Source organism: Mobula hypostoma, chromosome 11, assembly GCF_963921235.1.
Source record: "Mobula hypostoma chromosome 11, sMobHyp1.1, whole genome shotgun sequence".
NCBI classification, from domain to species: Eukaryota; Metazoa; Chordata; class Chondrichthyes; order Myliobatiformes; family Myliobatidae; genus Mobula; species Mobula hypostoma.
The window spans coordinates 105,935,292-105,951,184 of record NC_086107.1 but is presented as its reverse complement, the minus strand read 5'-3'; the positions used below and the strand labels follow the sequence as shown (position 1 = coordinate 105,951,184).

Genomic DNA, 15,893 nt, shown 5'->3' with positions numbered 1-15,893 from the left:
AATAGTCAGGAAGTTCCTAGCAGTTGAGAAATGAGTGTACTTGGCTACACCCGTGTCTCAGGTTTTACCAACTTGAGCTGAGAATTTTTTTTTTAAGTTAATAACTAATTGGGTGACACAATCTTATAGGGCTGAAAGGGTATGTTGCTGTCCCATATCCCAACAAAAGTCAAAATCAAAATAAAATTATGATAAGAAAATTGACTGAATTCATCCACCTGCCGGAGGAAAGAAAATCAAGACAAGACAAGCTGTCTAGTCGAGGTTATTATCATGCTTACAAATACAGTGAGGTTCTATGAAAAACTGCTTGCAGCAGCTTCTCAGGTACGTACACTCAGACAACAAATAGAACATGAATTATGCATAAATTACACAAAATAGTGCAAAACAAGGCATTAGTGCAAAAACACAATCCAAGTTGATGGTAGTGCAGTAGTGTTTTTACTTCAGATTTCCAGCATTTTTTTCAAGCTGGCCCGGCTAAAATAGCCCATAATGATAGGGAAGGCAGCAATATGCATTCTTTCATGTCTGTCGATTACATTGCTCAGTTCATCTATCGCCTGTTCGACATGGGCTTGAGATGGGATGTACACCGCTACCAAGATTATGGCTGAAAACTCCCGCGGCAGGTAAAATGGACTGCACTTGATGGCGAGATGTTCCAGGTCAGGTGAGCAGGACTGGAACAGCATCGCCACACTCGTACACCACAAGGAGTTGATCATAAACCACACTTCACCTCCTGTGCCTTTGAGAGACTCAGCAGTCCAGTCTTGGCGGTGAATTGTGAAGCCAGCCAGACGTATCGCTGCATCTGGATAGCCAAGTTTCTGTAAAACAAAAAACACGTTTTAAATAATAAACAAAATTGATTTATTATTGCCATGTACTGAGACACAGTTTAAAAAAACCTTCTCTTTGTATGCTATGTGAACATTTCATGCCGTACATAATCAGAATCAGGTTTAATAGCACTGGCATACGTTGTGAAATTTGTTGCAATACATAATTGCAATACATAATAATAAAAATTATAAATTACAATAAGGAATATATATAAAACATTGAATTAAATAAGCAGTGCAAAAAAAGAGGGGGAATATACTGAGAAAAGGTTCATGGGTTCAATGTCCATTCAGAAATGTGGTGACAAAGGGGAAGAAGTTGTTTCCTGAAACACTGGGTGTGTGTCTTCAGGTTCCTATACCTCATCCTTGATGGTAACAATGAGAAGAGAGCATGTCCTGGACGATGGGAATTAAGACAGGGGAAAATAATCAGGTAGTGTTCGTGGGTTCAAAGTCCACTCAGAGATGTGGTGACAGAGGGGAAGAAGCTGTTCCTGAAACACTGGGTGTGTGTCTTCAGACTTCAGTACCTCGTCCTTGATGGTAGTAATGAGAAGAGAGCATGTCCTGGACGATGGGAATAAAGACAGGGGAAAATAATAAGGAAGTGTTCATGGGTTCAAAGTCCACTCAGAAATATGATGGCAGAGGGGAAGAAGCTGTTCCTGAAATGTTGAGTGTGTGTCTTCAGGCTTCTGTACCTCCTCCCTGATGATAGTAATGAGAAGAGGGCATGTCCTGGGTGATGGAGGTCCTTAATGATGGATGCCGCCTTTTCGAGGCATCAGCTTTTGAAGGTGTCCTGGGTGCCGGGGAGACTAGTGCCCACGGAGAATCTTGCTGAGCTTACAACTTTCTGCAGCTTTTTCATATCCTGTGGAGCGGCCCCTCCACACTGGACGGTCAGGTATTGAGGTGGTACAAAAGGTTAACAAAAACAGCAGAGTGCAGGGTTACGACTGAAACAATCTTACGGGCTGAAGGGCCAGTCCCCTGTGCTGTAATGGGACCTAACTCACACGACGGTGCAGCGGGTAGTCCTGCTACTTCGCCGCTCTGGCAACCCGAGCTCAATCCCGACCTCTGGCACTGCAATCAGAACTAGAACCGGGTTTGTTACCACCGACGCGTGTCATGGGATATGTGTTGTTTACAGCAGCAGCACGGTCCCCGACATAACGACGACCATTTTGGGTGATTATGAATCGGAGCAGCCTGCAGATAACGAATACTGGGCTGAACTGAGTATCCCTGGACTGTTTCTTATTCTGTGTTTCTTACTTGTTTTATTTTTGTGGCTGTTTGCGCAATTTGTTTTTTTTTGTGCGGTGAGGGGTTGATTTTTTTTTCTTTGAATGGTTTTCTTTGCTTTGTGGGCTGTAGTCTGATACATAGTTTGATCATCGATATACTTTAAACCTTTGAATCTTAAATAAATAAACGAACAAAGGAGGAAATAGTGCAAAAGAGGATTAGTGAGGTAGTGTTCATTGACGGTTCAGAAATCTGATGGCAGGGGGTAGAGGTTGTCGAGCGTGGGTCTTCGGACTTCTGCACCTCTTCCCTGATTGTGGTAGCAGGAACAGGGGACTTTCCGGATAGTGAAGATCCTTACTGATGGATGACACCTCGAGGCACCTCCTCTTGGAGGTGTCATAGATGGAGGGTTGTGCCCCAGATGGCGTTGGCTGATTCTACAACCCTTCTGCAGTCTCTTGCAAGTCTGTGCATTGGGGCTGCTGTACCAGGCCGCGATGCAACCCATCAGAATGCTCTCCCCCGCGCATCTGCAGGAAGTTGCAAGAGTCCTTGGCGACATCCCGGATCGCCTCAAACTCCGAACGAAGTAGAGTCACTGGTTTGCCTTGTTCGTGACTGCATCAATGTGTTGGGCCCAGGGTAAACCCTCTGGGACGTCGGTGCCCAGGAACTGTGAAGCTTGCTGTTCTCGGAACAGTTTTCCTCGTTTCCTCGCACGTACCAATGGTAGTGTAATCGGTTATTTGTGCATAGGTAGCAAGATCAACAGGGCAAGTGAGAAGAAATACATAGCAGGGGTACAGGGGGAATGGGATTGATTGGACTGCTTTGCTGGCGGCCAGTATAGATCCAATGGGCCAAGTGGCCTCCTATGTAATAAGGGTCAACATACGTGTCCACATTCAATTCATCATCACGCAAACTGAAAAATGGGACGGCAAACTTGCCACCGCGACAGTGTTAGTGATTGGGTTAGCACCGAACCAGGCTGACAGACAGGCTGGGGCAGGACGTCCTGTGGAGAGAGCGCTGTCTGAGCCTTCTCACCAGGCTCGACACCACAGACAAAAACACAAGGGGCCTTGCTGTTTTTAGAAATGAATTAAGAAATGCCGCAACAAAATAAGCTTTAATTGCTTCCTGCCGCAAACGTTTCACCTCCAGCAGTACAATTATCCAAAACCTAGGCATTATGTTGCCTCTAAGATCATTTTCTTGGTGATCAAAAGGAAAAAAAAGACAGCTTTGAGTGAGCAACTTGCTGGGTTGCAGAAGACTGGCCTCAGAATTGACCCTCTGCATTGCTTTGTCACGGTGTACATTAATATCCCGATGAGGGGGTCTCGGCACGAAGCATCGGCACTTCATTCCGCTCCACGGATGCTGCCTGACTTGCTGAGCTCCTCCGGCATTTTGTGTGTGTTGCTCTGGATTTCCAGCGTCTGCGGGAAGGGTCTATCTCGCACTGTGTCTCTAAGTAAATGAATAGAATTACCTCTGCTTATGGTTGATGTGATCTAAAATTTTTAAATCTTTAATTCTCAAAAACAAAAAAATCTTGGCCTTGAAAATATTGAATAATTCAGCTTTATACCCCTAAGGAGCAGAATTCACCTGCCTTTCACCCCCTGGGTCCTCTCCTCCTTCCCTTTCTCCGATTGTTCACTCTTCTCTCCTATCAGAGTCCTCCTTCCAGCCTTTGACCTTTCCCACCCACCGAGCTTCACCTATCACCTTCCAGTTAGCCTCCTTTCCCTCCCCCCCACCTCTTTATCCTGGTATCTCCTTCTTCCTTCTCAGTCCCAAAGAAGGGACTCGGCCCAAAATGTCGACTGTTTATTCATTACCACAGATGCTGCCTGACCAGCCGAGTCCCTCCAGCAACGTGTGTGTGTGTTACCCTGGATTTCCAGCAGAATCTCTAATGCTCACCTCATGTTCGTCTTGACTTCCCATTCCTGTTCTGACATGGCCATCCACAGCCTCCTCTACTGCATTGTTGAGGCCAAACTCAGATGCAGGGGAAACTCCTCACATTCCGTCCGGGTGACCTCTAAACTGAGGCGTCTCTAACTTCCGGTAATTTCTCTCCCCTCCCTCCTTATTCTTTCCCCTCCTCGACTTTCTCATTGAAGACGACAGGGAGGCAGACGGTTAGGATAATTGCTTTACGGCGGCAGCTGTGAGATTGGGGTTCGATTCCCGCCGTTGCCTCTAAGGAGGTTGTACGTTCTCCCTGTGAGCGCGTGGGTTTCCTCCGGGTGCTCCCACAGTCCAAAGACGTACAGTTAGGGTTAGTGAGTTGTGGGCGTGCTCTGTTGGCGCTGGGAGTGTGGCAACACTTGCAGGCTGCCCAGCACAATCCTCGCTGATTTGATTTGATGCGAGCGATGCATTTCGCCGGACGTCTCAATATACACGTGACAAACAAAGCATGTCTCTACCTTTGTCTTCATTCTGGCTTTGGTACCTTTCCTTCCCAGTCCCGATGAAGGGTCTTGGCCTGAAATGACGACTGTTTATTCCCCTCCATAGATGCTGCCTGACTTGCTGAATTCCTCCAGCATTCTGCGTGTGGCGCTCTGAATTTCCAACATCTGCTCCTCTTGTGTTTACATTAAAATCATTACCAAGTCTGCTGGCTCTTAGCAACACCGGTGCAATAAACATTCATTGACTCTTAGAGAAAGAATAGTTATATATTTTGACTGATTATGTATCTGATTGTTATATATCTAAGAAGCCTCTATTGTTATATAAGAAGCTTGAAAATGCCCCCAAAAACATCCAATATAGACCATAAAATATAGGAGCAGAAGCAGGCCATTCAGCCCATTGCGTCTGTTCTGTCATTCAATCATGGGCTGATTCAATTCTTCCAGTCATCCCCACTCCCCTGCCTTCTCTCCATACCCTTTGATGCCCTGGCTAATCAAGAACCTATCAATCTCTGCCTTAAATGCCCCCAGTGACTTGGCCTCATGGCAACAAATTCCACTGAATTACCAGCGTATGACTAAAGTAATTTCTCTGCATCTCTGTTCTAAATGGACGTCCTTCAATCCCTCTTGTCCTAGACTCCCCTACCATGAGAAATAACTTTGCCATATCTAATCAATCATGGGATGGCCTTCATCAATCGTGGGATTAAGTTTAAGAGTTGAGAGGTAATGTTGCAGCTATATAGGACCCTGGTCAGACCCCACTTGGAATACTGTTCTCATTTCTGGTCGCCTCACTACAGGAAGGATGTGGAAACCACAGAAAGGGTGCAGAGGAGATTTACAAGGATGTTGCCTGGATTGGGGAGCGTGCCTTATGAGAATAAGTTGAGTGAACTCGGCTTTTTCTCCTTGGAGCGACGGAGGATGAGAGGTGACCTGATGGAGGTGTATAAGGTGATGAGAGGTATTGATCATGTGGATAGTCAGAGGCTTTTTCCCAGGGCTGAAATGGCTAGCATGAGAAGACACAGTTTTAAGGTGCTTGGAAGTAGGTACAGAGGAGATGTCAGGGGTAAGTTTTTTACTCAGAGAGTGGTGAGTGCATGGAATGGGCTGCCGGCGACAGTGGTGGAGGCGGATACGATAGGGTCTTTTAAGTGACTCCCGGATAGGTACATGGAGCTTAGAAAAATAGAGGGTTATGGGTAACCCTAGGTAATCTCTAAGGTAAGGACATGCTCGGCACAGCTTTGTGGGCCAAAGGGCCTGTATTGTGCTGTAGGCTTTCTATGTTTCTAATCTGTTCAGTCCTTTTAACATTCCGAATGTTTCTATGAGATTCCCCCCTCGTTCCCCTGAACTCCAGGGAATACAGCCCAAGAACTGCCAGATGTTCCTCATACAGTAACCCTTTCATTCCTGGAGTCATTCTTGTGAATCTTCTCTGAACTCTCTCCAACATCAGTATATCCTTTCAAAAATAAGGAGCCCAAAACTGCACACAATACTCCAAGTGTGGTCTCACGAGTGGCTAATAGAGCCTCATAATATTGTATTACAGACACAAGAAATTCTGCAGATGCTGGAAATTCTGAGAAACGCCAAATGCTGGAGATACTCAGCAGGTCAGGCAGCATCAATGGAGAGAGATAAACAGTCAATGTTTTGGTCTGAGACCACAACTGTTTATTCCCCTCCACAGAGGCTGGCTGACCTGCTGGGTTCCTCCAGCATTTTATGTGTGTTAACCAACAAAGTAATTTCTGAGAGGTAGTCACTGCACAGCAAGATTCCACAAAAAGCATTGTGGAAGCGGCCAGGCGGTTTGTGATGTTGGTTGAATGATATATTGTATATTGGTTGACAATGCAGCCTTTCATCTGAACGTGTGCCACTCCCTCAGTATTGCTCTGGGAACACTAACCAGAATGATGTTATTTTTCTGAAATGGGGTTCCCGAGAGTTGAGGAGAGAGACAAACAGGCAGACAGACACATAAAGACAGAGAGAGACACACAGAGACGCAGAGAGACAGAGATACAGGGAGACAGAGACAAAAGAAGCTGCAGAGGGTTGTAAATCTGGTCAGCTCCATCTTGGGTACTGGCCTACAAAGTACCCAGGTCATCTTCAGGGAGCGGTGTCTCAGAAAGGCAGCGTCCATTATTAATGACCTCCAGCACCCAGGACATGCCCTTTTCTCACTGTTACCATCAGGTAGGAGGTACAGAAGCCTGAAGACACACACTCAGCGATTCAGGAACAGCTTCTTCCCCTCTGCCATCCGATTCCTAAATGGACATTGAACCCTTGGACACTACCTCACTTTTTTTTAATATACAGTATTTCTGTTTTTTGCACATTTTTAATCTATTCAATATACGTATACTGTAATTGATTTACTTATTTATTTATCATTAATTTTGAATATTTTATTTATTATTTTTTCTCTCTCTGCTAGGTTATGTATTGCATTGAACTGCTGCTGCTAAGTTAACAAATTTCACGTCACATGCCGGTGATAATAAACCTGATTCTGATTATGATTCAGAGAGACGGAGATACAGGGAGACAGACACAGAGAGAGACACACACACACAGACAGAAAGACATAGAGTCAGAGAGAGAGAGAGACAGACAGACAAGAGAGACAGACACACACACAGATGCAGAGATACATAGAGAGAGAGACACACAGACAGACAGAGAGACACATAGAGACAGAGAGAGAGAGCAAGACACACACAGACAGAAAGACATAGAGAGAGACTACACACAGAGACAGAGAGACATAAAGAGACACATAGAGTCAGAGAGAGACAGACAGACAGACAGACAGACAGAGACACACACACACAGACATAGAGAGACACATTGAGCCAGAGAGATAAAGACACAGAGAGTCAGAGCGAGAGAGAGATACAGACACGCGCACACACACACACACACACACACACACACACACACGGACACATAGAGACAGAGACATGGAGACACAGAAAGACAGAGAGAGTGAGACAGACAGACAGACAGACAGAAACACGGAGACACAGAGAGACAAACAGACAGACAGAAACATGGAGACACAGCGAGACAGAGGGAGATCATCAGTCACCCGTATACCCAGATCCTGTGTTAACCTCGGTTTGTGTTCTCCCTACAAGCTCATCGGTCCCCCCAGTTTCTACCATTCACCTGCGCTGTTGGGAAAACTTACAGTGGCCAGTTAAAGTTCAAAGTAAATTTATTGTCAAAGCACATGTATGCCATCGTACACAACACTGAGATTCCTTTTCTTGTGGGCAAACTCAATAAATCTAGGAAACACAATAGAATCAATGAAAGACCAAACCCAACAGGACAGGCAGCGTGCAAAAGACAACAATCTGTGCAAATACAAGAGAAAAATAAGAAATATTAATAATAAATAAAGAAGCAATAAATATTGAGAACATGAAATGAAGGGTCCTTGAAAGTGAGTTCATGCATTGTGGGAGCAGTTCAGTGATGGGGCGAGTGAAGTTGAGTGAAGTTATCCCCCTCTGGTTCTTGAGCCTGATGGCTGAGGGGTAAGAACTGTTCCTGAACCTGCTGTTGTGAGTCCTGAGGCTCCTGTACCTCCTTCCCGATGGCAGCAGCGAGAAAAGAGTATGAGCTGGGTGGTTGTGGTTCCTGATGGTGTTCCCTTTGGGATACAGACAGAAACCAGAGTAGCAGAGGAAACCCATACGGTCACAGGGAAAATGTGGGAGCTGGACAGATTAGAATGGGCAAAGAAGTGGCAGATGGCAAACAGTGTAAGGAAGGTATGATCATGTGTTTTGGTGAAAAGAATAAAGGTGTAGACTATTTTCTAAATGGAGAGCAAATTCAGAAAGCAGGGATTTGGGAGTCCTCGTGCAGGATTCCCTAAAGATTAAATTGCAGGTTGAGTCGATGGTAAGGAAGACAAATGCAATATTAGCATTCATTTTGAGCGGACTAGAATATAAAAGCAAGGATGTAATGCTGCGGCTTTATAAGACATTGGCCAGACTGCAGTTGGATATTGTGAGTAGATTTGGGCCCCTTATCTAAGCAAAGATGTGCTGGCATCGTCGAGGGTCCAGAGAATGATCCTGGGAATGAAAGGGTTAATGCGCGATGAGCTCTGGGTCTGTACTCGCTGGAGTTTAGAAGGATGAGGGGGAATCTTATTGAGACCTGCCAGATATTGAAGGGCCTGGGTAGAATGGACGTGGAAAGGATATTTCCGATAGTGAGGGAGTCTAGGACCAGAGGGCACAGTCTCAGAATTGAGGGACGTTCCTTTAGAGCAGAGATGAGGAGGAATTTCTTCAGCCAGGGGCGGTGAACCCATGGAATTCATTGCCGCAGACATCTGTGGAGGCCGAGTCATTGGGTATATTCAAAGTGGTGGTTAATAGGCTCTCAGTAAGGAAGGGCACCAGAGGTTTTGGGGAGAAAGCAACTGAATGGGGTTGAGAGGGGTTATCAACCAGCCATGATTGAATGATGGCGCAGACTCAATGGGCTGAATGGCCTATGTCTTATGGTATGAGAAAGATGAGGGAAGATAGCGACACTGGGGTGGTGAGAGATAGTCTTTAAAGGCCTTTCTCCACCTAATTCATCACTCTGTGCCTTTCTCCCTCAGGTCCTCATACTGAGTCTCATAAATGGAATATCTATCATTAATCCCTCATTATACAAGAAAGTTCTGCTTCCTGTGTAAAACAGTACTACAGAAGTCTTTGCTGCATTTATTATTGACTTTGTCTACTTGATCCCTGCTGTTAGAGACTCGTAGGAGGGAAAACATTCTCTTTATTTACATCCTTTCACAATCTTTAAGGTCAGCCCATTCCTCAGCCTTCTCTCGCTCAAGAAAAGAAGCCCAGTATTTCCTAAACACAAGGGATTCTGAAGATGCTGGAAGTCTTAAGCAACACACACAACATGCCGGTCAGGTAGCTTCAGGGAAATAAACAGTCGGCGTTTCGGGCTGAGACCCTGCAGAGGAAGGGGGAAGATGAAGGGACGGGGGCTTTTGAGAGTGAAGCTTCAAGCAGGAGTGTTTAGAAAGGGCTAACTTAAACAATGGGTAAATAAAAGTGTAGACATGTCATAAAGGGCTTAGCTTTAAGGTGAGGTGGTGGGAGTTTAAGAGAGATGGGTGGGGCAAGTTATTTTTATACTCAGAGTGTTTGGTGCTGGAACATGTTGCCAGGTATGGTGGTGGATTCAGGATTTTGGCTTTGACCGTGGTTCCTCATATGTAACCACCAGCCTACGCCTTTCCCCAGGCCCAAATCCCACAACTTCCCCGTGGTCAGTTCTTCCTTGCCATTCAATGCAAGAGCTCAGAGAGTCTGGGAATTTCCTCTCAGGTCCTGTAATATGGATGTGTGAGGCCCCTGGCAAAGTGAGGCAGCTGAAACTGACACCAGAAACTTCATCACGTCCTACCACGAAGATACCTCAGCAGCCTAGTAAACCCTTCTGATGTTATTTGCTTTTTCATCTTTCTGCAATCATCCATTGAGCCTGCAAAGGATTCATTCTTCCCAAACACGGTCAGATGTTTGTAATGTTATTAGAGAGTGAGATTTCAATCTCATCTGGAATTAAACACAAGAGATTCTGCAGATGCTGGAAATCCAGAGCAACTCACACAAAATGCATGACCTGCTGCATCTAGGGAGAAAAAAAACAGACCAGTCCAGTTAAGTTAACACTACACATGAATTAGAATTAGATGTACCCACACTGTAGTTACAACGTTTTACAAAGTAAACAGAAGTATTTCACTTAAATAACAGTGTACAAACAGCATATACACGTTTACATGTTCCCACTACTAAAGAAATGGAATATTTCGCCATGTATGGCAGGAAATTCATCATAAAGCCAACTTGAGCCCATCACATAAAATGCTGGTGAACGCAACAGGCCAGGCAGCATCTCTAGGAAGAGGTGCAGTCGACGTTTCGGGCCGAGACCCTTCGTCAGGACTAACTGAAAGAAGAGCTAGTAAGAGATTTGAAAGTGGGAGGGGGAGGGGGAGATCCGAAATGATAGGAGAAGACAGGAGGGGGAGGGATGGAGCCAAGAGCTGGAAAGTTGATTGGCAAAAGGGATACCAGGCTCGAGAAGGGAGAGACAATAGACAATAGACAATAGGTGCAGGAGTAGGCCATTCGGCCCTTCGAGCCAGCACCACTATTCACTGTGATCATGGCTGATCATCCACAATCAGTATCTAGTTCCCACCTTATCCCCATAACCTTTGATTCCGCTATCTTTAAGAGCTCTATCCATCTCTTTCTTGAAAACATCCAGAAACTTGGCCTCCACAGCCTCCACAGAGAAGATCATGGGACGGGAGGCCTAGGGAGAAAGAAAGGGGAAGGGGAGCACCAGAGGAAGATATAGTGAGAGGGAGAGAGGGAGAAAAAAGAGAGAGAAAGAAAGGGGGGGAATAAATAAATAAATAAATAAGGGATGGGGTAAGAAGGGGAGCAGGGACATTAACGGAGATTAGAGAAGTCAGTGTTCATGCCATCAGGTTGGAGGCTACCTAGACGGAATACAAGGTGTTGTTCCTCCAACCTGAGTGTGGCTTCATCTTGACTGTAGAGGAGGCCGTGGATAGACATATCAGAATGTGAATGGGATGTGGAATTAAAATGTGTGGCCACTGGGAGATCCTGCTTTCTCTGGCCGACAGAGCGTAGGTGTCCAGCGAAACAGTCTCCCAGTCTGCGTCGGGTCTCGCAAATATATAGAAGGCCGCACCGGGAGCACCAGACGCAGTATATCACCCCAGCCAACTCACAGGCGAAATGTCGCCTCACCTGGAAGGACTGTCTGGGGCCCTGAATGGTGGTAAGGGGGGAAGTGTAAGGGCACATGTAGCACTTGTTCCGCTTACAAGGATAAGTGCTGGGAGGGAGATCGGTGGGGAGGGATGGGGGAGGATGAATGGACAAGGGAGTCGTGTAGGGAGCGATCCCTGCGGAAAGCAGAAAGGGGGAGGGAGGGAAAAATGTGCTCGGTGGTGGGATCCCGTTGGAGGTGGCGGAAGTTACAGAGAATTATATGTTGGATCTGGAGGCTGGTGGGGTGGTAGGTGAGGACAAGGGGAACCCTATTCCTAGTGGGGTGGCGGGAGGATGGGGTGAGAGCAGATGTGCGTGAAATGGGGGAGATGCGTTTGAGAGCAGAATTGATGGTGGAGGAAGGGAAGCCCCTTTCTTTAAAAAAGGATGACATCTCCGAAGGAGACACTACACTGTGCTTAAAGTGAACAACTTTTAAATTGTGTCAATTGAGTGAGTTTGCATTCAAAAGGCGGTGACTTTTGTCAATGATAGTTGACAAGAAATAGGCAGCAAGACATTCGGAACTGCTTTGCTCACTGCGGTGCCAAGCATTCAAGTCTGGAGATGCCAGACATGGCTGGGAATGAAAAATGAAACCATTTTGCCACTTCAAGTTAGGAACTACAAAGAATTTGAAGGTATCGGCAATAACCTTGAATGTTACAATGAAAACGAAGATTTGGAGGATACAATTGTCGAAAGCATTGTATGAAGGCAGTCCATTATATGCAGTTGGTGTCTGTGCTGAATTTGTTCACTTACAGCGAATTAAAAGAACACAGCAGAGTACACTGCGTGAATTCGTCAGTTGATATCTATTTAGAACCTATACACAGTCTTATAGTACTGTAGTAGTATTGGTAGTTATCTAATTTGTTCTGTATTTCATTTAAATATTAAATTTATTACTCAGTTAAATGCTAGTTTCTTTTTTTACACCTTTTTAACTATTTTCATGAAACTTTGGCTAATTGGGGCAGCCACTTAATTGGGCCAAAATGTATTGGTCCCGATGTTTCCCAATTAACTGGAATCCTCCCTATATGCATTACTTAGTGAATTTTCCAGTAGTTATGGTGCAATTGCTTCTGAACTTTTCAATATCAAGAGTCACGTCACTGAATCTGACTATTTCATTGGCTAATTGTTATCACTGCAATATTGCTTTTTTAGTCTGAACTGGTTTTTGTGGAAGACATCTGCAATTTCTTTTGTTTTCATGGCTCCTCTAATTTTGTTCCTCGTTTGTCTTGAAAAAGTTAATAAAAGAGATTCAAGAAACAAGTTTTTTGCCTCATTCTTAACTTCCAAAGAACCTCTGGAAATGGAAGAGTGGAATGAGGAATTGGAAAGGGAACGACCCCTTAGGAAAGCTATATGAGCAGGGCAGGAACCTTGTGTTTAGTGGTGGGATCTTGTTGAAGGTGAAGAGAATCGTGAAAGATGACTATTGAACAGAGAGTCCCCTGGTAGTAGATGAGGACCAGGGTAGTTCTGTCCTTGTGGTGGGTCAGGGCAAGAAAGCAAGAGCAGAGAGTGCAGACAGTGGCCGAGCTGTTGCCAAGAGCTCTGCCACGTATGAGAGTGGCAGAAAAGAAGGGTTAAGGAAGTGAAAAGGATAGAAGGGGTTAATGTTACAAGAAAGGTTAAGATTGTGGACTTCAGGAAGAGGAAGTTGAAGGAACACACACCAGTCCTCATTAAGTGGAAATGGTGAGCACTTTCAATGTCCTGGGTGTCATTATCTCTGAGGCTCTATCCTTGGCTGATTGTGCCATTACGAAGAAGGCATGCCAGTGGTAATATTTCATTAGGAATTTGAGGAAATTTGGCAAGGCACCAAAGACTCTAACAAATGTCTACAGTTGTACCATGGAGAGCATTCTAACTGGTTACATCACTGTCTGGTATGGAGGAGCTACTTCACAGACTAGTAAAAACTGCAGAAGTTATAAACTCAACTAGCTCCATCACGGGGACTAGCCTCCACGGCATCGAGGACACCTTCAAAAGGCAATGCCTCAAAAAGGTGGCACCCATCAGTAAGGACCCCCATCACCCTCTTCTCATTGTTACTATCAGGGAGGAGGTACAGGATCCTGAAGATTGAGCGATTGAGTCGCCTGGGACTGTACTCGCTGGAATTCAGAAGAATGAGGGGAGATCTTATAGAAACAAAATGATGGAAGGGATGGATAAGATAGAGGCAAGAATGTTGCTTCCACTGGATGGTGACACTAGAACCAGGCAACATAGCCTCAAGATTCGGGGGAGTAGCTTTAGGATGGAGACGAGGAGGAACAGCTTTTCCCAAAGAGTGATGAATCTGTGGAATTCTCTGCCCGATGAAGCAGTGGAGGCTCCCTCAGCAAAGACAAGGTTGGATAGATTTTTACATAGTAGGGGAATTAAGGGTTATGGGGGAAAGGGAGTGAGGCGGAGATGAGACCATGGTCAGATCGGCCATGATCTTATTGAATGGTGGAGCAGGCTCGACGGGCCAGATGGTCGACTCCTGCTCCTATTTCTTATGTTCTAAGATACACACTCAACACTTTAGAAGCAGGTTCCTCTGCTCCATCATTATATTTCTGTATGGTCCATGAACCCATGAACACAACCACACTATTTTTGCGCAGCCCATGTATATAAGTTTGTTACTGTATTTTACAATGCATTCTCTGTATTGCACAGTACTGCTGCTGCAAAACAACATATTTTATGATGAAAATCAGTGATAGTAAACCTGATTCTGATGCAAAGTTTGGAATCGTGGGGACTAAGTCGCAACAGGGAAGGAGGTGAAAGTATAATGAAGCTAGAGGGAAGAGGAGAAGATGTCCAGGAACCAGGAGGAAATCGAAAGGGTTAGTGAAGAAGGGATTAATAAATGAAGGGGAATAAACAGCGTTATGCTTCAACTGTAGAGATTTGAAGCAACAGTCTGAGGAGAGTGTTAACATGAACCATAAGAGTGAAGGGGTTAAGCACCATGAGGACTGGGCAGCCTGCTGCCTATTTCACAGCCAGCGGGCCTGCGGTTTCCTTTAAGTCGCAGTAAAATTTTATTGTAACTATAACCTTGAAACTCACCATGTCATTTTCAGCTGACTCTCTTTCCACCTTCTAATCAGAAAGAGAATTCAAACCTCTCATTTAAGACAACAAAAAAAAAACACTCAGGAATTTGTTTCTGGACATGGCCAGTGCTGCATTTGCCAGGTGTAAGAATTGGCCACACAGATCAAGGCCTCAGGCTTAGGCTCTTGCAAAAGGCAGTACTGAGGGAGTGTCTCACTGTCAGAGGGACGGTACTGAGGGAGTGTCACACTGTCGGAGGGACGGGACCGAGAGAGTGTCTCACTGTCAGAGGGACAGTACCAAGGGAGTATCTCACTGTCAGAGGGACAGTGCTGAGGGAGTGTCTCACTGTAGGAGGGACAGGACCGAGGGAGTGTCCCACTGTCTGAGGGATGGGACCGAGGGAGTATCTCACTGTCAGAGGGACAGTGCTGAGGGAATGTCTCACTGTCGGAGGGACAGGACCGAGGGAGTGTCTCACTGTAAGAGGGACAGTGCTGAGGGAATGTCTCACTGTCGGACAGACAAGACTGAGGGAGTGCCTCGCTGTTGGAGGGACAGGACCGAGGGAGTGTCCCGCTGTCGGAGGGACAGGACCAAGGGAGTGCCGTACTGTCGGAGGGACAGTACCGAGGGGGTGCTGCACCATTGGAAGGACAGGACCGAGGGAGTGCCTCACTGTCAGAGGGACAGTACTGAGGGAGTGCCACACTGTCAGAGAGACATTTATTAGTAAAAATTTTAAAAATTGGGTCCTTTGGATTTCTTGCTCTGTGGCTGCCTGTAAGCAGACAAATCTCAAGGTTGTATTATTTATACATTCTTAGATAATAAATGAACTTTGAACCTTGGTAGTCAGATGCTGTTAGGACAGTGAAGAAACACGGAGAGTAGTGTGAATAGTTTCCTTCCTGTGCTTCCGGACACTTCCATCTGTTTACAACGGCTACCAGCCACCACAGACTGAGTGCACTTATTTATAAACAGTCGAGCTCATCCCCAAGCCATAAAGATTTCAACACCACTGCAATAAGAGCCACACATTCACGTAGTCCCTTTGGACCAATGAATCTGCCCCAGCCATCAAGTAACCTCAGAATTAAACTCTTGTCTCATATTATCTACCTGCTCTGCACATGTAGCTGTTACACTCAATTCTGCTTTTGGTCGTTGTTTCAGCTTGTTTTGCCTCAGTGCACTGTGAAATGATATAACGTGTACACACAGTGTGCAAGACAAGCATTTCACTGTATCTTCGTAAAGAAGACAACTATACTCAGTAGCCACTTTATTAGATACCTCCTGTACCCACCAAAGTGGCCTCTGAAGGGTAAGTTCGTGGTATTCTGCGTCAAGGTTTGATGTGTTGT

The 15,893-nt window shown here is 45.5% G+C and overlaps 1 protein-coding gene across 1 annotated transcript in view; it reads right to left on the bottom strand.

The window, feature by feature from the left end:
* Positions 1-263: 263 nt before the first annotated feature.
* Positions 264-15,893, bottom strand: part of LOC134354070 (uncharacterized) — a 137,104-nt gene continuing 121,474 nt past the window's right edge. The window contains exon 4 of the mRNA XM_063062808.1: positions 264-836. Within this exon, the coding sequence (XP_062918878.1) occupies positions 450-836 (387 nt within the window). The 3' untranslated portion in view covers positions 264-449. The remainder of the gene's footprint in view (positions 837-15,893) is intronic.